Genomic DNA, 23944 nt, shown 5'->3' on the forward strand with positions numbered 1-23944 from the left:
CAATGAAAAATGTATTTTTACTAATTTTTTTTTACCTTAGTTAGAGCCTTATTCTTTCTCTGATGGATTGGTACAATGACCCTAACATTTGTGAGCTTATAAAATGAGACTCTGAATGTATAATCTACCAAGAAAAGTGAACGGATCTTTACTTTTTAGTAAAACATGATAATAAACCAACATTACTTGATTTGTAAAGAAAAATTAACTGTTTTCAAAAAGAACAGCATATAAACGACAAATATTCCAGCATTCTTTGTTTGAGAAGCGAATAAAAGGTAGTTAAACCACGCCTAGAGATAGGTGGATTGATGGAAATATTTACCAAAAAGTGACAAGAAAATGAGTCGGTTATAAAGCTAGCTACAGTGTTGCTCATATTTTAAGTATAGATAAAATATAAATTTCAAGCATCCCATTAATTAAAGAAGTACAGGATCTACTGGTTTTTAATAACATCGTTTCAGGTTAATTTCATTTCGTTTTTTGTACCCAAATAGCATTATAGTCTTTGATTATTTCTCAATGCAATTGTGTGCCTTTTGACACTAAGAAGATAAAAATGTAAACTTCCTTACCATCAGTTGGATAAATTACTAGCTATGCGATCTTACTAGCTGTAACTAAATCCTATGTTAAATACTTTAATTGGAAATAGTGTGCGATCTTTTAATGTACTTAACTGATGTCGACTCTTATTTTGTATTTATAGATAGCACATAATGAGATCTAAACGTCATCACATTGTAGCACTTATAATCTTTGGTAAGACATAATGAGATCTAGACGTCATCACATTGTAGCACTGATAATCTTTGGTAAGACATAATGAGATCTACACGTCATCACATTGTAGCACTGATAATCTTTGGTAAGACATAATGAGATCTAGATGTCATCACATTGTAGCACTGATAATCTTTGGTAAGACATAATGAGATCTAGACGTCATCACATTGTAGCACTGATAATCTTTGGTAAGACATAATGAGATCTAGACGTCCTCACATTGCAGCACTGATAATCTTTGGTAAGACATAATGAGATCTAGACGTCCTCACATTGTAGCACTGATAATCTTTGGTAAGACATAATGAGATCTAGACGTCATCACATTGTAGCACTGATAATCTTTGGATAGACATAATGAGATCTAGACGTCATCACATTGTAGCACTGATAATCTTTGGTAAGACATAATGAGATCTAGACGTCATCACATTGTAGCACTGATAATCTTTGGTAAGACATAATGAAATCTAGACGTCATCACATTGTAGCACTGATAATCTTTTGTAAGACAAAAACAAAACGAAAATAGTACTGTATGAATTTCAATTCATTTAGATTTCTTAAAATTTCTTTTTATCATTATACACAAAAACATAAGTACTTATTTTATTTTAAATATGTCATATAATGTGTCATAACTTGCAGTAATTTTATATTTTTTAAGAAAATCAATCATATTATTTTGCATTTAATGTACAACTTACACAAATATAGAAAATATGGGAAGAAAATAAAAGAAAGAAAATGTGATCATCTAAACCTTAGTAACAGTTTTATATATCACTAATTATATATATATATATATATATATATATATATATATATATATATATATATATATATATATATATATATACATATATATATATATGTATGTATATATATGTATATATATATATATATATGTATCATATTTTTCATAACTAATATTTTAATTGTAAACGTATTTATTGACCTACAGCTGTAAAAGCAGTTACAGTACCAGATGTTTGTTCTCCTGCTTTAAAGAGAAAAGAATACAGCTTCCAAGGCAACTTTCATCACACAATCAACGAGCCCCTGGAGATTGTATGGTTAAGAAACAAAACTCCAGTTTCAATGTGTCAGTCCAGAATGGCTTGCTACGACTATTCGGACATTAAAACCTCCACGACCATAACGATGTCTGGTGATGGCAGTGTCCAGTACAAACTAATTATAAGAAACGTAACCGATGTGGATGAAACAATTTGGTCTATGAAGTATCTTGGCCTGGCCAGCCTGAGAAAACAAGAACCTTTGTTTTCTTGCAAATTATTTGTTTACGGTAGGATCATTGTTTACTATTTTTCTTGCAGTCTCTCTAAATGAGTTGTCATTGCCTTTAAGTCACTTTTATTGAGATTCAGTTTTGGATCATTTAAAACGTATTTTAACGCTATGTTGATGTATTTGTAACAACCTTCAGTATAAAGAGTTTCCTATTAAAGTTAAAAATTATTTCTTCATGCTAAATCATATGATGTATCGTGATGTATGATGTACGTGAAGTTGAATGTACACAAATATGAGATTTGTATATGTATTTATTACGTTACAAAATGTGTGTTAAAAATTGATTGAAATTGTGAAAAAATAATTAGATAATATCAATCTTAAAATTATCTACAAATTTCCAACTGTTTTGTTTTCTTACAGTTTAAAATCATAGGCTGCAAAAGATAAAAATGTGTAGCATAAATGTTACCGGCAAAGTGCAAAACTCGACAATGCTATAGAATACCTAGTCCTAGAATGACTAGAAATGCTCCAGACAAAGTGTGAAGTGTTGATTTAAAAAAAAAGTTCCCCTTTCAGACCTTGTGGTCTATAGGGCAGATGATGTAAAAGATTTGTTGATACAGAAGATGTATGAAAGATAACAGAATAGAATAGTATGTAATCAAGGCAAATACGACTACTAAGAAGGAACCTCTTGACTGGATCTTGATTTTTAAGCTGATCAAAAGTTTTATTGTAAAAATTGTGGAAACTATTAGTCTACTTCTCATGTTAAACAAAGCTTCAGTGAAACTCATATTTTTGTCTGAAATGTTTACACTAATTTAGCCACTAAAAAAAGGAGCCTGTTTTGTAAAATGGTTTGCAAGTTTCGAATGTTCCTTCAGATTTATTCTAGCCCAAACCTATCGCAGAACGACGGTGGATGGCAACGGGAAGGATTCAAACTGGGGACCATTGAAACTCCTGAATGACAGTCTAGATCGTATGCCGCAGTTACACTGGCTGTGAGCTTGTAACCGTATCACTTTACTCCTCATAAAATAGTACTCTGTGGTGTGGACTAAGTTAGAAAAATAGAAATGATGTTTCAAATAATTCAAATAAGCTGTTTTCTCGTTTTGGTTCCTGTTGACGGTTTAAAAGTCACTTGGTTCATAAAAAAAAATTATATGCAATTTAACAGCTTAGGATCCTAACTTTCACTTTGTCTAGTGTTTTTTTTTTGTGCTCCTTTGTAAGGCTTTATCTTATTTTATCCATCCTATACTGTTGAAGGTGTCTGGTAAGCCTCAGAGTTCCTCACAGCGTCTCCTCCGAAAATATGATAACTTACAAAAAGCAAAGAGGTACAATAAAAAAAAAACTGTTGTAAACGAGACTTACGCCAATATCAATTATAACATTATTACATAGTAGACGGTCGTTTATCCGGACATCAAATATCCGGACTGCCTTTTTTTCTTACAGTACGGTATCTAAGAGATCTTGCTATTGCTCTCAAAAATGGTAGGCCACTACGTATAACGCTTTGTTCTCCTGTATATTTGACTTGAATAATATGTTCACGTACGGCTCGATACTCCCAGAGGATTATTTTTTTGTTATATTGTATGTGAAATGAACCATTTATAATATTCCGCCTTCGGTTATCTGGACGATCGATTATTCGAACAGAACCCTTTCTTAAATAATTCGGAATATTTTAGATATTTTAAAACATTAGTGTTTGTATTTTGTGTGTGTGTGTTGTTTTTTTAGACTAGATAACTAAATATTAATGTTTTCCTTAGAGTACCCAGCACCTACACTCGTAGACTGCCCCATGATGTTGGAAGAAAATACAATGCTTAATTGCACGTGTGCTAAAAACAATGAAACTGAAGTAGACTTGAAATATTCTTGGTTCCAAACAAATGGATCTTTGATCAACAACGGTGGAAATGTACTGTCATTACCTGCGTCCAAACAGAATAGTGGTGAGAACACATATGTTGATGTTGTTGTCAAGGATTATTGCATAGACATTGATTTGTTGATACATTATCTTTTGTAGATATAAGATTATAATAGAAAATTAGGGAGAGTTCTATCTGGTGTAGGAATAAAATTAATAATCAATTAATCACAGAATAATTATGATAATAATAATAATATTATTAATAATAAAGATTGTTTTCAAGTTCGAAGATTAAAGATGATTACGGTATTTCATTTGACTATGAACTATGCTACATTATAAAGAAATCAAAAATGTAAACCGCTGACTGCAAAGCTAGTAAATAATTCCTTGCAATGGAACTGAGATGCTACAGAAAGATCCTAGGAATCACATTTAAAGACCGCATCACAAACGAAGAGATTAGAGACAGCATTACTACAGATATAAATATTGAAAGTTTAGACCTGAAACAATGTTATGTGCATCACCATTCTGTGAATATTAATAAAGCATTGTCTTTACTATTTTAATTAATTAAATAAATATCTATGCTGTCGTTATGTATATGCGACAGTTTGCAAGAATTTTTTTCTCAGATGTGAACCTTGGAACCATTGGCCTATCTGTAATTTGTATACGACTTTCTTCAAACCATTAAATAACACATGAAATCATTACTTTAATTTGTCCATTCACATTTGTAATACTTATTACTAACCTTTAATATATACACAGATAGATAGGACCTACATAGTTTTTAGTCTTTTTATATAGCGCAATGTAAAAGTAATTTCGAATTTTAATCTATTAAAACAAAACGTGTGAGGTGTAGGTAATACAACATATTAATTTGTATTTCAGGTCAAGAATGTCGAGGTCAAACCTCTACAGGAGAAGAGTCCGTTCCAGTGGTGTATGATCCGTTGATTATAGGTTTGTAATTTTATATTTATTCTGAATAAATTTCTTAAAAGTAAGCTTAAATCTGCATGTCAAATATTGAATTGTATTTAGTGGAAAAAAATTAAACAAATGTACTACTGGCAGTATTGAGGATTTACAACATTCATTACAATTAAAAGCTAGTTCAGTATTTCTTTTACGTTGCTTAAGATTAAAAAAAAAATCCGACATTTCGTTTGGCTCTGTGGTAGGGCTAAGTAGTGATATCATAGTAAATAGAATTAGTAATATATTTTATTTTATCTATTTATTAACCTAAGCTGTGCAGTAAATGTATTAGTCGAATGTTACTAAGAAATAATTGTATTACAACTGTATGTTGTTTTTGTGGATTCTTTTTTTGCTATAGCAAGAGCTAAGCTACTAGACTGTGTATTGAATTCTACTGAAAGTGGCTTGACTTTAATTTGTGTCGCTCAGAAAGTGTATCCTTCCGCTAACTGTGACTTTACTGTTGGAGGAAACAACGTAAGAAAGAGAGAGAGAGAGAGAGAGTGTGTGTGTGTGTGTGTGTGTGTTTGTGTGTGTGTGTGAGCGTGCTTGTGTGTGTGTTGGTGTGCGCGGGATGTTGATTTTTTAAAATTATTATTTAATATTGATAACTCACTTTATTTTTACAATAATTAAATGAAATTGAAAATGGATAACGTGTATTTTTGATTGGACAACAGTGAAACTGATTAATACATTTTAATGGTATAAACCTTATATAGTTTCAATGTGTTTAACTATATTTCGGGCAGGAAGGGCTCGTTAGCCTATCAACTATGGAGAAGACTACTTTGAACTCAGATTTCCTGCGGCTCTACCTAAACAGCAAACAAAAAGGCTTCAAGAATCAACCTTGAGGAAAATCGGGAGCCTTGGGTAGCGTGCAGCAATATTGCTAAACTCTGGCTGAGCTTGCGACGCCGCTGATCTCGGATTCTATCGGTACTTAACGTGCCTTTTGATCGATCCGCTGTGTAAAGAGGAGGGGGGTAACTGCAGTAGAAGTAACTTCCTTCAGACCATAGCTAATGCTGAAGCGTTCATCTCAATCTTTGAGATGAGCCATATATGCTTCGTTACTGTAGGAGAACAAACAAACTAAGATAATATATATATATTGTGCTTTTTATGTAAAAACAAAATAGGTACCGGTACTCAGTGATTATAGGTGCCGGTACTCAGTTATGGATTGCCTAACTTTTAACTACTAACAACTTAATAATAAACGTTAAAATACAAGAAAAATAAGAATTATTTTTTTCCCCACGTTGATAAAGGTTCTGGTACGCCGTACAGTGGCGTATCGTCACAAAAAAAGCACTATATATATATATAGATATACTACACATTATCCATATAACTTTTTAGCTCCCATTAGATCCTGTGTACATACATCTACCAAGAATCACTGAGCCTCTCTATTACAATACACAGTGCAGTGTCACGTTAACAGACCTGACACCTGGTTATTATGACATTGTTGTCAGTGTCTACCCCAACGTCACAGGTAGTGACTCTGACAAAATATATTCAGTGAAAGACCATTTTATCTACAGTAAGTATCGCTTCTGTTATAACTGTGTAATAAGAGAATATATATCAGGCTTTAAAAGTTCAAATCATATCGTGCGCATCACTGAGAGATTACTAGACTGCCTGATGAATATCTTTAATTGACAGACATTAAGAGTAAAGAACAACTACAGGTTAACTAACTTTCCGAATCTTCAGAATCATTACGTATTTGATTTAAGAATTGCATTCTAAGTGTTCTAATTTTAAGCAGTAGGTTATTTTAGGATGAATGTCTTTAATGTGTTAAGGCTTAATTTGATCGATGGTTCTGAATATTATGACAATTTCTAGTCAAATGTGTATGTTAATTGTGTTTGTGATGCACAGTTGAGTAAGTGTCACTTTGTTTTTTTATCAACTTATATTAGTTTAAATTAATGCTTATCCTAGAAATCGAAAGTGATGAAGAAAGTAGGCACGAGACAAATGTGATCTTCAATGAAGTGATAATATGTCTAACACTTTGTCTATTGATTTTAATTGTGATACTTCACACAACAATCTTGATAAGGCGTTCTATAAATAGTAAGTATTACTAGTTGAATTATTTTACATTAGAATTATTAGAATATTTTAGACAAATACGCTTTTAAACCCTTTTTTTCTTAAATACAAATTATATGTAAATATAGTCTATAAATATATTTAATAATTCCATAATTAAAAAAAAAACCTGTTAGATTCTGTATTTTGTTCATTTCATTTTTCTTTTGTAGACAGCAAACAAACTGTACCTGGACTCATGAAAGGAAAGAATGAAGTAGAGAAAAAGAATGTTGACCATAACTTCAACGATGTTGACCACATCATTTCTGATAAAGAAAACATAGAAACTTTGATCAATTTGGTTCTAGCAGAACCAGATTTGAATGAGATGGGTCCGTTGTTAAAAATAAAACAGAAAGAGATGTTTGAAAAACTTTAAAGCGCAAGACTTTCTTTCAGAAATTGAATTTTGAAAAACATATTTCTAACAAACAAGTTGTTTGTACCTTTTATCAGCATGATGTTTTACTTGTAACTAATTTACAATCTAATATTTGTTATTTTAATATTTATTTTTATGTAATGGCAAGATGATATATTTATCAAACATAATAGGTAGACTAATATAGAAATAATTCTAAAGTAAAAAAAAATGTTGATTTAAAATTAAACTATAAACTTAATCCACCACATACACTCTAAGAATTAACCACACGTGGATGAGCATACATTAAAGATCTAGACCTGTAAAGAAATAGACGTAAATTACAAAATGGAACGAAAGAAAGTTACACACCAAAAAAGTGTCAATAAATGCTCAAGCGGAAGAATATTATTGTTTTTGTACTTAAGACATTCAAATGTCGGTTTTCAAAGACGTTGTTGGTAGAATTGTGAATGTAGAAAAAAAATCATTTTTGGTCAAAAAAAAATTCGATCTTGAAGATGACTTAGCTCTCCTAGGATTAAGTTCATTAAGAATATATGCTAAATTGTTCTTATTGGAGAAATAAACATCATGAGTGAAACAAATAAATGAATGAGTGGTCAGGACAAAGATTTTTATATTGTAGGTCTGATTGTTTCACATTGTTGTTCTTGTAGTTGAATTTTTTTTTATCTATTTATGTTTATATTGTAATATCGTTACAAGTTCCATTTCATTAAGCTATTGAGGCCTATACCAAATGTACAGAAAATGTAAACCTGTTTTGTTGATAAGTATAAAAAGATAACCATTCAATTTAGTGTTATTTCAGTACCTGTATTCTCCGATTTTAAAAACCATAGCCTATTAATTTCATTTTTGTAATATTTTTTTAAATGCTAAAATTACATTGATTGAATATATAACTCTAGAGAAACAAATGATACACTAACGGTCTAAATGTGAATATGTTTAGGCTTTTGAAGAAAGAAATAAAATTCATTAGTACATTTGTTTAAAAAAAAGACTTAGTGTGTGTGTGTGTCTAAACATTGTCTATTGTTTTCAAATATTTTTTTAAAAATTCAACCTTTATTAAATAAAGTGAATGAATGACCATCAAAGAAATCAGACATATTCAAGATCTGTTCAGAAATATTCATGTTATTAATCAAGACAGAAAAAAATAAAAAGCATCACTACAACAACAAAAAATAAAAAAGATTTTCCTTAACATTTGCTAAATTTTAGTCTTAGGTTGTTTATATATATATATATATATATATATATATATATATATATATATATATATATATATATATATATAACAAAAATATAAATATTACTATATATATATATATATATATATATATATATATATATATACATATAGATAGATAGATAGATAGATAGACAGATAGATAGATAGATAGATAGATAGATAGATAGATAGATAGATAGATAGATAGATAGATAGATAGATAGATAGATAGATAGATAGATGGATAGATGGATGGATGGATGGATGGATGGATGGATGGATGGATAGATAGATAGATAGATAGATAGATAGATAGATAGATAGATAGATAGATAGATAGATAGATAGATAGATAGATAGATAGATAGATAGATAGATAGATAGATAGATAGATACAGTGCTTGTTTTGATAAATCGCCTACCTTTTAACTAGTAATAAATTAATAATAAACGTTAAATGCAATAAAAGTAAAAAAATATTTCCACACATTGAAAAAGGTGCCGGTACGCCTTACCGGTGCCAACCGTCACAAAAAAGCACTGCTATATGCCTACATTATTCATTATTCAGATAAGTAACAAATAATTTAGGTCTGAGTATAATTATTGTTACCAAAAATATAAATATTTAAACACTAGTGCACTTATCTAGGCCTACATTGATAAGTATTAAATCATATAGGTCCGTGTATAATTAGTGGTAACACAAATCTAAATAAAGTTTTCTGGGTAGTTACGTTGCATCTACATCTAGATCTACGTGCCTTGTGTTCGTCTTGTATGTCTTGTTTTAAAACTTTATTATTTTTTTATGAATAGACGAATGTACAAGTGTTTGGGAAATAAAATACATACATAAACTTGTTCCGAAACTTAGACGTAGCCATGCAATTAGACATCATTAAACTTCAAATTATTGTCAAACCAGAAATAGTTTTTCTAATATTTTGTTAGATCTAATAGTGAAATGCGACACACACACCACAGAAAAATCATATCGGCTTTTCCTTCAGAGAGTGTCGCTAAAAATAAATTACAACACTAATGTGATATACCCGTTATGACGCATCCGCGATCATCTAGGAACGGTGGTTAGTAGGTTAGTTAGACATTGATAACAATAAATCGTATTTTCTTTTATTCGATTTAATGTTTTTTATTTATAATATTCAGAGGCCCATCTGAATATTTAATAAAATGTGTTGACTATAACTATGTAAACTACAGTCTTAGTCTAGAAATATTTGGGTCTATTTATTTTCTAGTTATGCTAAACTATGTTTTCTGATATGTAATCGAAGAACTATAAATCTGTTGACGAAATGTTATGTTATCCCCATTATGTTACATTACATAACTGTCGCCAGCTGGATCAAAGCCATATCAAATATCTCTATGGGTCATTATTTTGTTAAAGATATAAATAGGTTGGACTCGAAATAATTTTCCCTTAGCAACATACAGATAGTCCCCATGGCGACGGGGAAAGTGTTCACCTCATATTTAGGCTATTAGATACATCTATAAATCTTTCATCAACTAATATATGTATACTAATTAGGCCTATGATTGACACTAGTTGCTTCTGTTTGGCTTTGAAAGAACACTTGATATTATGCTCTACGAATAATGATAATAAGTCTAATAATTATAATAATAGCAATGCTGTATGTTTTATGAACGCAAAACAAAAAATAAATAAAACATAACCAAAAAAAAAAAAAACACCGATTTCAATTTGTATATGCAAGTATTTCTCTTTATTTTGTATATTTCATATCATTATCATCCTTAATGTAATCTAGAATTCCTTATTCCTAATAGTTCCATTCAACATTGTCTAACTTGTATATCTCTTGCTCGCTAGAGAGAAAATAATAAAAATAATGTGTAGAGTTATAGAGTTAGCGTTACATTTCTTTTCATTCCAGACTCAGACTCATGCAGCTCTTACAAATAGCGAACCAACAAAATAGACGATATTCCAATCTTTAATTATTTTTTTTTTACTTTGCAGCATTTTGTAAAATTATTTTCTTGTAACTAAAACTATTCGTTACTAGTGCGAAGAGAGGCCACTTAACTCTTTCTCTCCTAATCGACGATACCATAGTTGATTTTGACCTCATTTAATTAAATTAATGTTTAATTTTTAAACATGACTTTGTGTTACATAAAAAGAGCATGCCTTTCCCTTTAATTCTAGACCAAATACAACATTTTCTGATAACAAAAAAAAGCTATTGAAGCCCAATCATAACAGGGGAGTGAAATAGTAATGAGCAAACTGAAGAATTCCTTCCAAAACGTGGAGAAATAATTACGGAGAGAAAGAGTTAATTAAAGAAAAAATAAGACTAATGAACGACACGTAATTAATATGAAAACCCGACAACTACTTATTGAAGTTCATGCGATACAGTCCAGCAGTCAAGAAACCATTGTGTTGTGTGTTGCCTTTAATTAGCAAAACGTCCAGAAGTTTCCGGGTTGTGCATAGTTCGATAACTTTTTATTAACATAACTGGCTCCTTATCAGAGCATTCCTTGAGATTGGAATAAAAATAGATATTCAAGTAAAGTTTTAATTGTTTTTTTTAAGTTGGTTTAAAAGATATTACACAAATATATATCATCAGAGTGCACTGAATTGTATACTAGTATTTGAGATGGCCGTACATGACGGCATATCCTGAAATAATTTCGGTTTGTCAGACATACAGAATAAGTATTGATAAGTATTGATAAGTATTGATAAGTATTGATAAGTGATGTATTTTATTAAGCCATATAATAATTTGTGTGCAATTTTCAGCACTGTAGAATCAAATTTTATAAACAATTACTCTTGCAGAACAAATATAGACTTTTAACTTTAAGATTTTGTCACGGGCTTACTTTTATCTAATAATACAACTGTTACCAGCAGCAAAAAAAAAAGGTGTCCCAAAAGTAGGTTTACAGTTATTAAACTACCTTTAATATGGTTCGTTCGTTGAATGGCCATCACGTTCACACCTGACCTAACACCTATGGATTTATTTTTCTCTGGTGTTGGTAACAATAAGGTTTATCAGACGAAACCCAAAACAATAAATTCATCAGCCATTCACAGAAATTGTTGAAGATCGGAATGTTTGCCGCCGTGTGTTTTAGAGTGTACTGAAGAGCTTTGAAGAGTGTTGCATTGTTGAAGGATGAGATTTTGATAATCTGAGAAATTCAATTGTTAATTTTACGTTTAAAAATACTGCCAAATTTGGGAATAAATATTCTATAGGATGACTGTAGACCTACTTTTGGGCCACCCTGCATGAAAGGCGCAATATTTAATACTTTTTTTTTGTAATATTATAACATATACTAGGAAACATTTGTACACATGCTCCTTCTTCCCTAGCGCTATTAGAGCATGTAGTGGGTTTGGGTTGCCTGAGCTAGCCAGGAAAACCAGTGACTTAGCAGAATTTAGATAATTGGTAAATATGCATGACTAAATGCATTGCGCGTAGGACGTAATCTGCTTCTTTTTTTTTGAAGTAACGTCTGTATTATATAAGAAGAAGAAGATATTATAGATTTAAGTGTTCTTATTATCGCAGGTAGCTATTATGATCACTTATTTTTGAGCAACGATTATTTGGGCGTTCTGATAAAAAAATATCTTGAAACTAACCGAACTCTAAATAATCTGTAGCTATGAGAAGTCGGCCATAGATTAACCAAAATAGATCTACATTGGGTGGAAAATTGTATTTTAAAAATTGAAGATCACAGTTTTCATACGCATAAAAATGTATTTTCCCAAATGAAACCAATTTCTGTTGAAGAGTCTAGATATTTCTGACAAAGTTGTACTAATGCTCTTTCTTTCCTAGTGCTATTAAAACATGGAATGGGTTGCCTGAGCTAGTCAGGAAAACCAATGACAGAATTTAGGTCATTGGTTAACATGCATGACTAGATGCATGAAGCGTAGGACGTAATCATCTTTTTTTTTTTAAGTAACGTCTGTATTTTATAACATAAGATAAGTTAATTTGTATTATTTAGTTACCAACAATGATGTTTTAATATGGCATCATTGACATTTTTTAGTTTGCTATTTTATTTTTTTTTACAAAATCTCTCTTATTTTTCTCTATTGATTTTTAAAGTTCTTCAAAAGGTTTTTATTCTTTTTGGCAACTTTTTTCCCTTCTTTTACTGAATTTATTGCTTAAAGAACATGTAAAGTAAGACCAAATTTCAGTGATTAAATTTTAGTGTAAAAATCCACCAATCAATCCTTTCTATAAATTAATGAAATATCTCGGTTAAATGCTTATAAAACAATATGCTCGGGATAAACGTAGATAATCGATATTGAATTATAAATATTCGAGGGTTTAATCTATTTGAGAAACTATTGGATTGTGTCTCTGAAGATTTTGCGAAGTAAATACAGCATAATATTTTTTAAGGTTACCATTTAGTTCAACATTTGTTTTACAGATTGTAACTTATGACATTTCCTACATGTAGTCAAGATCATGGACTGGCCCTACCTTAGATGTAGTCTTATTATTTTTCATTTCAAACTGTGTTTACTTTGCATAGGATGCGTGCATTTAAGTAAGTCCTCGTGGTATTTTGTTTAGATTTTCTTTAGACACAAATAAAGTGCTTTAATTAGTTATGCGAAATAGATTAATCAGATATGTTTATTATTGAAGTAATAAATACTTGTTTGTAAAAAATAAAAATTTGATTTTCTTCTATATTATTACCTTGGGAATCGGTATAATTGAGTTTCGAAACGAAAGTTATTTTATTGTTTTCCTAATTATGTGGGAGGTCAGAGTCGTGCTCTTTGCCACGTATGTGAACTTATGGGTCATTAATAATTTTAGAAAGTACCAGAACTATGTGTCTGAGTGTAACAGACAAAGGAAAATGTCTTTATGTCTATATAATAATGTTTTAAATAGAGTTATTGGTATTCGAACTAGGCTACAAACACAAAGAAGTCCAATGGATAACGCGACATTTTGACCTTCTTTACTAATAACAAAATGTCATTTGCTTATACTAAAAAGACAGGATGCTATAAGATTCTCATTTTGGATTCGTCCTCGTCATTTTAGGTTGTTTTTTTTTTATTAACTGAAGCGTAGTGATTTGTCTTCAAGCTTACATGTTAGAATAAGATTTGCACTAACACAGCTTAGACGTAACAGAAATAAGCTTAGAACAATTGCGCTAACTTAATAACAAAGAAAAAATTCAATTTACCAAATATCTTCATGTCTCATTTTATTTCCAAAGGTAACTCGAATGAATTCAGGGTCGTGTTAAATCCATTTAAGCAAACAGATTGTATAACCAAGTGCCAGAATGGCTTGCTGGCCAATGTTGATCGCTTAGTTTTATCTGGTAAAATTTACGTTCAAGCCCCAGCTCCACCCATGGGAACTGTTGCATCAATACAGTTAAAACTCGAGGAAAGCAATGATCCCTCTAATGTAAGTCTAAATTAATGTTAATCTGAATGTATTCTTTAGAACGATGAGTTATTATTTCTATAGTAGTTTGTTTTTGGAATCTTTTTCAACGTACAGTCTGCTTTTTTTTATATTTTACTTCAATCAAGGGCTACGTCCAGGGGCGCACTGGGTGTCGTAATCGGCCCAGGCGTCACCATAAGAGCCAACCCACTAATTGATTGCCAAATGATGTTCATAATAATTAAAGTTTTAATAGATCATCGAAAACTAAACGCAATCATGCAAACGTGACTTCTCATAGGCCTATTATTACGTACCATATTCCAACATCGAGCTATAATCTAAATTAGTTTGGATAGAATAATTTATTAAATGATTTGCGAACTATTTCATATAATAAAAAGAGGTGAAGCCTAACACCTGAGAAGCAACATAAAAGTTCTTGCAATGCATTCATTTATGAAGAATAAAAAGGTCCTTCATCAACAAAACTTTAGCTACAGCCTGAAACAAGAAACCTTGCAAGTGTTTTTGTGTCGAGATGCTTTTCAGCTTTTTCTTTAAACATTTGGACGTGCAGAAACTTCTGTCAATAGAAAGGGACTCTGAAAGACACAAAGATAAAGGCACATTCCTCATCCCATATGCTAGGACAAATTTGTACAAATACTCCTTCTTCCCTAGTGCTGGTAGAGCATGGAATGGGTTGCCTGAGCTAGCCAGGAAAACCAGTGACTTGGCAGAATTTAATTCATTGGTTAATATGCATGACTAAATGCATGACGCGTTGAACGTAATCATCTTCTTTTTTGAAGTAACGTCTGTATTATATAAAATAAGATAATATTACAGAGTATAAACACTAATTCAATAGTCAAGCTTATGATCTCAAAGCACGCTCCTGTCAATGACTGTATATCTTTAAACATTGTTTTACTATTAGAACGGCTATTACAACTCTCTTTGTTCTAACCTCCATCGTATACAATAGTCACCATCCTCTTCATATTTTATGCTTCTCATAATTTCCTAAATCTATTCACCAATTCATTATGTAATTATCTCAACCTATCTCATAAAATACTTTAGAAAAGAAGATGATTACGCTCAACGCGTGTCCCCAGGTCAAATCTAGTCATGCATGTTAATCATTGACTTAAATTCCGCCAAGTCATTGTTTTTTTATGGCTTTTGAAGCTGACTGGAGTAAGTGAAAGTTAAAAATTCCTTTATGGTCTTAAGACACTACTTACATTTTTTCCTTAACTGTGTACAATTGTGATTTGTAAAAGATTTCATAGCCTGGAAATTCGTGGATTTTGCGACAAAACAATACAATAATATAATGCATATTAGACTGGACACGCTATCTTTGACTCAATTTTCATGACAGAGGATCTATAGATAATTACATACAATACCCTCCCTAGCCCTAACCATTATAACGGAAAATTCCTTATTAAATTATAAGATCGAAGTCTCAGTATAGATTCAGTCTAGAATGTTCACACTAATGAAACTATACAAAATATAAATATAATCTTCTTTGTTAAAATCGCTTAGATTATGTAGAGGATTGTAAATCACCATGATCATAGTATATTAAAATATGTTTAGGTGATTCCATTACTACGAGACTGTGTTTAGTATTACACAGTAAAACCTGTAAAGTTCTTTTATAAAAAGTACAAAAATTTCAATTACATTACGGTACGGGTACTTATTGTCCTTTAAAGTGGCCCATTCGGCGACCCGATTCTATCATTATTTTTTTTTAATTGAGAAATTTGTATTAGGAAAACTGAAGCAGAGATTAATTTATGCAAAGAGAGAGAGGGGGGTAATCAGAGTTTAATAAGGGGGGCGAAGGGTAGAGATAGATTATTGAAATGAGAGGGGGGATATGTAAATAGAGAGAATTTTTTTAAATATCAAATATTAATTCAATGAGGGGTGATGAATAGAGATTAACTCAAAGATGGAGGGGTCTAAGCAGAGAATAAAACATGCTAGCAGTAAAAATGTAAAAGATGATAAACGGACAATTATTATATCGGGACTGTATAGCATTTTATAGCACCCATCATTTACTTAAGAGCAAAACAATTTACAAAATAATATACAAAACCATAATAAGACCAGCAGCAATGTATGCAAGTGATACCTGGACACCGACTAAGACATCTGAAAATTTACTTAGGAAAATCTATGGTGCCATACTGGATGAAATAGGGTGGAGGACACGCACTAACCAAGAGTTATATCAATTGTATGAAGACCCACCAATAGTGAACGAAATAAAAAAGAACAGACTACGTTGGGCAGGTAACCTTGAAAGAATGTCAGATAACAGAGGAGCGAAAATCATATACAGGCAAAAACCAAAAGGCAAGCGACCCAAAGGCAGACCCAGAATGCGATGGATTGATGATGAGAAAGCAGATCTGCAACAGCTTGGGGTTAGGACGTGGAGAGGAAAGGCCCAGGAGAGATCTGAATGGAGGGATGTGTTGAAGCAGGCAAGAGTCCTCCATGGGCTGTTTCGCCACTGGGATGGATGGATGTGGCTTGAACAAATTAGCCATTTCTAAACATTATTGTGTGTGTGTCAAAGCACTTTCATAAAGTCTTTATTTGTATCATACTCAGCTCTATATTGCACCTTTAGACAGTTGCTTTGGTCATGGATCGCACACAGAATCATTTTACTGTGAAAAAACAGACAGCGCTAATGTCTTTCACGTGTATCTGAATATGTCAGCGGATGTTTCGCTCAGCGAGAAGGAAGTCGTAATACGAGTATTTACTGATGAAAACTCGCAGTTAGGAAACTTTGTCAAACTACCCAAAATATACAGTAAGTGTTCTTTTCTTAGCTTATCTTGATTTTTATACATGATTCAACAATTTAGCTGTGAGGAATTTTAAAAGTAATTAATTTTAATGATGTGTTTTGGGGGTATTGGTTAGAATTCTGTTCCAATGACAAATACAGAAAACAAAGTAGGCAGTGGCGTAGCCACTAGTGCGCGAAAGGATTCATTGCGCCTCTAACAAATGACTGATAGGAGCGTACAGATGTTTATGAAATAGAGTTGTTTCTTTCTTTTCACAGGACGAACATACATTGGGTGTCATGAGAATTAGAAATCGTTACTGGGTGTATGAACACTATTACTTATAGAAGGTTGTAGCCACAGTTGGAATGTCTTTTTGTAAATGTACTGATTCATTCTGAATGACTACCGGTGCTATAGTGAGTGTGTATATGGGGTATCATCACATAAACCTGAAACCATGGGAAGTGGACATGTTGTGTGTTTGCGTGTGTGTTCGTGTGTGTGTGTGTGTGCGCGCGTGTGTATGTATGTGTGTGTTATGTCCAGTGGGAGCTGTTAGTTTATTGAAGATGTTAATAGGAGCTAAGTATTGGCTGAATCTGGGAAACAAAGCTATGTAGGCGCCCCCGTGCTGTGTCTTGTGTAGACAACTGAAGTACCCAAACAACAAAGGTGAAAGGCCAACAATGAAACAACTGGACCCCGATGAACGAAGTCAAATAATACTTGAATACATGGAACCTTCACACGCCGTACAACTACCAATCAGAAATCTAAAAAATGTCTTCTCTCTAAAGCCGTAGTGTGTGTTTACATTTGTGCCCACCTCGTCCTAGTCTAGTTCACATCATTGTCCATAAGCCAAGACTTGATCCTTTCCAAGAAACAGATAACGTGTCGCGACAAAACTTCTCAACATGTCCTAAAAAATTATTTTCATTATATAATGAAACAATTCTTGAAAATCTTTTTGAAAACAAACACAAATGAAAAGCTAAAGAGAAAGTTTATTTCTAGACATCTCCTGGTTGTATCTTCTATCTTCCTAATCCTCAATTCTTAATTCCTAGATTGGTGGAATGCAACTTTAACCCTCAACGGTCACTCATTGACAAACGGTTGTTCGGGTATTGAACTGGAGAAAGACACTTCAGAAATAACGCTTTGCTGTAAGAACATTGCATCTCCTTGTGACGCTATCATACATCACATGGGCGTGACCCAAGTCAAAGCCAAGGACTGCGTCAGATATACGATACCTGAAGGGGCCATAAAGGACTTCACCTTTACCTCCGAGGCATGCGGCCAACCTAACTTGGCTCATTCATATAGATGCCAATTAACACCATTACAAACTGGTAAGTGTAAACAAATTTAATGAGAGCATTTCTTTAAAAAGTCAAAGAGGGTTTTAATTTTGGGTAAACTATTCTAATACTTTTATTTGTGGGCAACATTTCTTATCGATGTTTAAAGAAAAACAAATGTTCATAAGTGTCGCTACACTTTTAGAAAATAGGAGATTTTCACAGTGAACTAAACAACGACACAACTTCACTGTTGCCAACTATATAAAGAATTGATGTATACCTTTAAAATTTTCTCAGTGCGGGACAGTTGACTGTTGTCTTGTGCCACATTGTGCAGTTGGTAGTTGTAAGTTTGTTTTTAAATAATTTTTTATGTCATAAAATGAGTCTATTTTTTATGCATATTTGGTAGTGAAATGATTTGATGCTAAAAACGGAAGAGCTATCAGAATTGTTTTCTGCAGGACTAAATAATGCACACAATTTATCACATTTCTTTTTAAAATAAGGCTTAACAATTTTTCTTTATTTTGTACATCGGATAAATTAAAAAGTTAGCTAGGTAAAAACATTTCGCCATGTATGAAAATCAACAAATGCGAAAACCTCTATTTTGTAGTCCGCCATTTTAGCGAAAAACATTTGAATAATTATAAAGATCGTATTGTAGTAAAATTAGCATCTATCCGTATTTTTCAAGTTAAAATGACTGGTGATTAAAAATGACCAACCTGTGACCGTAGCTGTCTATCAATGATGGGTCTTTTTAGTCACATGAGAAGTTACACATACAGTGGCGTAGCTATGGTGGGGGATGGGGGAGCATTAGAAAATCCCCCAGGCTCCTACTTAAAGGGGGGGGGGCACAAATGAGTGTTCAAATTTTTTTTTACATTTAATATTAAGTAGCCATTACGCCATTTTTTATGTCGTGATGTCGAATGTCTAAATGAAGGGGCCACTAAAGAGGTTAAGCTCCCCAGGCCCCCAAATGATGGCAAATTTCTAGCTACGCCACTGTACAAATGGAAAAGAATGTCTTTCGAGAGGTAAAATGTCACAGAAAATGCTATTGATTTAAATTACACTCTAATTTTTTTATTTAAACGTTTAATTTCTAATTTATTGCAACTTAACCCAAGACTTCACTAATGTTAGTAAACTGGTTGAAATGTTTCTTTCTGTCTTCATTCTAATAGGGATGGATAAAGAGTCCGGCAGTAATGACATAACATTAAAACTCATTGTCCCTGTCAGCGGCGTTGTGCTTTTTATCATCATGTGTATATACTGGATATACAAGCATTTTTTTGCTGGTACTTGAACACTTTACATTTCTAGATACAATTTCCATTAGGAATTCACTTTAAAATGTAATGATGCTAGTGAGACTATATGTTGATCATATATTGGCTGCTTACTAACTGTAGTGTAAAACAAAATAAGATTACAAGAAGTCATTAACCAACTTATTTGTGTTTTAACTAAATTTGTAAAAATAACTTTTATTTTTCAGGCAAAAAGAACAATGATATGTAAGTACATAGTTTACAATTCTACACATATTGTTTAACTTTACCTATCCCTAAGTCTGTTGGACCGTTGGTGCACCATGCAAGATTTGTCGACCGACTTTCTCCATTCCTTTCTGTCTTTTGCCTTTCATTTATGTTTGTTTTATAAAGGATTTTCAAGAACTGTTTCATTATATTATGAAAAAAAAGTTCAATCCTGGATCCATGAAACCTATTTCAATGGCAGGCCCGTCCATTCTTTTATGTTGTCTTCCCCAGGCTTGCTCTGTCTTTTCTTCTTCTTTTTCCTGGTACTGTTCTCTGAAGCAATGTCCTTGGAGCCTCGAAGACCTTCAAATATGGCCATAGATTTTTAGCTTGCGTTTTTCTACGAGTTAGCAGGTCATCGTGGGCTCCAATCTTACATATTATCAATAAATAAAGAAATTATTATTTGTTATAACAGGAGTCGCATACACATAAGTAAGTTATTCAGTTTATTAGGTTGGATATTAAATTTAGACAAATAATTAAATTATATACTTTTATATTTAATTTCTTATACGGTACAACTTATATTATTTTTAATAAACAGACTCTATGAAAGTGACAGAACTAAATTCAAACAGTATTGATCAAAGTGCCCCAGTCAAGTAGGCTTAACATTGATGACAGTTATATCATCAATAGCTCTTTTATACTTAACAATTCATTGTAAAAGAATACATCAAAATGTTTAGTGATTCCTTTTTAATCAAGGAACATTTAGTCACTACTTCTTATACAGGTTGGTGGGAGAAGCATTTTGTAACAATAATGTATTCAAGCAATGTTTGGTTACGATATACAATTGAAACTGCTGAGAATGTTTGAACACATGATTGCAATCAGCGTGTATATAAGTTAAAAAGTGAAATTGTCAGTATGTTTAATAACCAATACTAGTAGTATTAGTACCAGTATATGTAACTTAATTTAACGGTACATTGAACGGTTTTATAAATTGTGTATACATGCACGATTATATCAGTAATGTATATGAATGATACTGATAGTGTATGTATGATAAATGTGTTTATAAATATTTATTTAAACGTATATATGATGATTGAATCACCAGTTTGTGTATGATAGTATTAAGTATCATCATGTTTAAAGTTGTATTATTGGAGGATTATGTATGCTAAATGATTGGGTATTTATTTTACTATAAATTATTGTATTGTGTACATGATAACATTTCTATGATAATCACAAGATTATGCATGATAAATGATTGCATTAGCAGTGAATGAATTAATGATGGTATCGCATGTATGTGTATATATATAATTAATGATTGCATTACCGATGTGTGTGTGTGCAAAATTAATGAATAAATAATTTGAATATCTTGTCCACCTTGATGGACAAGACGTGGGGACTGTGAGAGAGACTCGCCCAGAACCGAGATGCGTGGTGGAAGCTGGTTGGTGGCTTATGTCCAAGAAGGGACCGCGGACAGAGATGAGATGAATATTTAATGATTGAGTGATTGGAATGTGTAGCTTTGATAGAATCTGACTGAACTGAAAACAGGAAGTATAAAAAGTGTAATCTTATTTGCAATTACAACAAAAGATAAGATACAACTAATATTTGGTTGTCTTTGTCCACATTATTATATTCCTTTGCTGTTTATAACAAATGTTACTAGTTTAATAAACTTTCTTTTATTCTAAGATTGTGTTACTTAAACATGAGCAGCTTTTGGATGAAATGATCTATGTTACACAAATTTTTTTAAAAATATTTTTTTTACTGGCATACTAGAATCATCTGCTCCTAAGGCTGCAAGATTCACCAGGTGAAGGGGATTGAAACACGTTTTCAAGACCTATCTTTATCTAAGTACAATTAAAGTAGCTGGTTGTCGTTCTAGCAACATAACAAAACTTCTGTTTAATCCTTAGGCCACAAAAAGGCAGCCTGCACCCTGTTTATTGTTTATGATATGTCAAAACTAATTATGTAACAATATATAGTAATCATGTTTGTTTACTTATTTTGTATATCTCAAAATTTTGAAAGACAAGTATCATGTCAATACACAACATCGATAGAGAAAATAAGTTTTATGTTTCATTTTATTCACTAAAATTTTTTTTAAAAAGTCATCTCATCAAATGTAAAAGGTAATATAATATAATTAAAAAAAGGTCTAACTGTAATTATAACAGAAAACTATGAAAAAAAATGGCATTGAATATGAAACCTTAAATATTATAACAATATGCCGAATTGTAAATCTCTGACCAGAAATGAAGAAGTGTTCAATATACTTGTAAAACGTTCCACTGTGAACAGAATACTATCAAAATAAAAATGTAAAAGCACTTATAAAATCATAAGGGTATTAATGAACTTAAAAACATAAATACTGCATGTATATTAGGAAATGAGCACCTGAAATTTATTGAACTTATAGGATTAATTACTAACAACTTTTGATGTCACATAATCTTGTCATTCATCAAAAAAAACAGAATAAATAACATTGTTATGACATTGAGTGAAAATAAGTTTTGAAGTTATTTTTTTATTTAATGCTATATAGGAAATTTCCCCTTCGGCAGTTCAAAATGAAATACACTTGTGCTCTAAAAGCTAAAAATTATACCATAGCAAAACAAAAAAGTAATGTGCAATATTATGGTGCATTCGGCAATAAATTATTACAGTTTTTAAACTTTCTGATTTAGGGGATATATCAAGATTTAGAAGTGTTCATTTATGTCATTCCATATATTTTTTTCTTTATATTGGTGACATATCACATCGGTTTAGTCTAGGTCCAACTAGGTAAAAGTTTAGACAGGTGATTAGAAAGAATGAAAAGGTATACACAAAGTTTTTAAAAACATTGTCAACAGTAATATTTATGCATATTTAGACTTTTATACAAGTATTAATTCCTTGTGTATAATGAATGTTTATTGATAGATTTCACATGTCTTACTTTTTAATAAGACATGAGCTTCTTAATATTATGTTTGGTAACTTTAAAGGGTAATTTTGAATTACGTTAAATAAACTTGTTTTTTTTTACATTTTCATTGTATATTATTTTATTGTATGATTTTATGGTAAATATAAAATAATATAGTTTGAAATAAAGTTCATTAATTAAGTCATCGTTGACACAACAATGTTTCTTTTGATACCTCAATAGATGGGGGGGGTGGGTGTCAAGATGAGCATCATGCCCAGGGTGTGACTGGCAAAGGGCTGCAAAATGGTTTCCAAGAAAAGTTAATTATCCTAAGAAATCGTATTATCTTGATCTCTTTCAGGAATAAACAAAAATTATAATAATTTGACTTAATTTTTTTTGTATTTGTCTAAAAAAAAATAAGAGTTTTAGTTTTATAGAAGATTAGCACAGTACCATGCACAGTGGACACTATACTATTTCTGATGTAATCGTCATGTGCTGTTTTCTGTGATAATGGTAGTGTCATTACAATAATCTAGTTGTGTTTTCAGTCTTAGCATTAGTTACACAATGGATTCAACTCCTGATATTGCTCATTAGATAAGCAAATGTTGATTTTATCAATTAAGTTTACCAACTATTAAGTTAAAAACAGAGCCTTAATGAATATGCACCAAACATCATTTATTACAAAGAGAAGGCGTGTTGATATAAATAGAAATGAAACTTTACATTATAAATGCTCTTTACATACAGGGCAGCAATGGGTGGCATTTTCATTTTGTCTTGACCTTTTAGTAGGTTAGTTAACTGGTTAAAAGTTATATTCCTTGACTACGTCACGCCGACCAGACGTCTGTCTAGCTGTGCGGGTATATTTCCAGAGGTAGAGATGAACCAACTCCCCCCCCCCCCCATTTTATTTGTTTAGCTCATCACGTTGAGTTTATTGATAGACAGATGACCACAAGTCAAATACGATGGACGTAGGTTTAATGTCGGCATATAGACATTCTCTAAAGGTCACACATTACGACTGAACTGTTTGTTTACTTGGTAGTAAATCTTTTAATTCTTTAGTAGGGAGCTGGACTTCAAGCCACAACTCTATACGGTAATACAG

General features: G+C 31.7%; 3 protein-coding genes across 15 annotated transcripts in view; 2 read left to right on the forward strand and 1 right to left on the reverse strand.

Annotated features, from left to right (window-relative positions):
- Positions 1-8461, forward strand: part of LOC106078194 (uncharacterized) — a 10321-nt gene extending 1860 nt beyond the window's left edge. For 2 of the 7 annotated variants that reach the window (XM_013239007.2, XM_013239005.2), the window contains exons 2-9: positions 713-765; positions 1754-2098; positions 3846-4031; positions 4856-4927; positions 5307-5425; positions 6317-6503; positions 6914-7048; positions 7240-8461. In XM_013239007.2, the coding sequence (XP_013094461.2) occupies positions 723-765; positions 1754-2098; positions 3846-4031; positions 4856-4927; positions 5307-5425; positions 6317-6503; positions 6914-7048; positions 7240-7448 (1296 nt within the window). In that variant the 5' untranslated portion in view covers positions 713-722 and the 3' untranslated portion in view covers positions 7449-8461. Of the gene's footprint in view, positions 1-712; positions 872-967; positions 1031-1101; positions 1296-1753; positions 2099-3845; positions 4032-4855; positions 4928-5306; positions 5426-6316; positions 6504-6913; positions 7049-7239 lie in introns of those variants that run through there. The other 5 variants (XM_056009614.1, XM_056009616.1, XM_056009613.1 and 2 more) reach the window with 5 other exon arrangements.
- LOC106078192 (uncharacterized) overlaps positions 1-9670 on the reverse strand; it is a 58230-nt gene extending 48560 nt beyond the window's left edge. Inside the window, exon 1 of the mRNA XM_056009611.1 lies at positions 9553-9670. The gene's annotated coding sequence lies outside the window, so the exon portion shown is untranslated. The remainder of the gene's footprint in view (positions 1-9552) is intronic.
- A 29-nt stretch (positions 9671-9699) lies between these two features.
- LOC106078196 (uncharacterized) lies at positions 9700-23206 on the forward strand. 7 transcript variants are annotated; one of them, XM_056009618.1, is made up of 8 exons: positions 9700-9796; positions 13192-13311; positions 14005-14201; positions 16833-17040; positions 18094-18381; positions 19533-19649; positions 19850-19868; positions 20443-23206. In XM_056009618.1, exons 2-8 carry the CDS (start codon positions 13230-13232, stop codon positions 20480-20482), a joined length of 951 nt encoding a protein of 316 aa, XP_055865593.1. In that variant the 5' UTR covers positions 9700-9796; positions 13192-13229; the 3' UTR covers positions 20483-23206. The 7 variants fall into 7 exon arrangements, with proteins under 7 accessions (XP_055865593.1, XP_055865597.1, XP_013094462.2 ...); XM_056009619.1 differs by having other exon boundaries at positions 9763-9788; XM_056009621.1 differs by lacking the exon at positions 9700-9796 and adding an exon at positions 9830-9913.
- The last annotated feature ends 738 nt before the right edge of the window (positions 23207-23944 follow it).

The sequence above is a fragment of the Biomphalaria glabrata genome, chromosome 14 (genome assembly GCF_947242115.1).
Source record: "Biomphalaria glabrata chromosome 14, xgBioGlab47.1, whole genome shotgun sequence".
NCBI lineage: Eukaryota > Metazoa > Mollusca > Gastropoda > Planorbidae > Biomphalaria > Biomphalaria glabrata.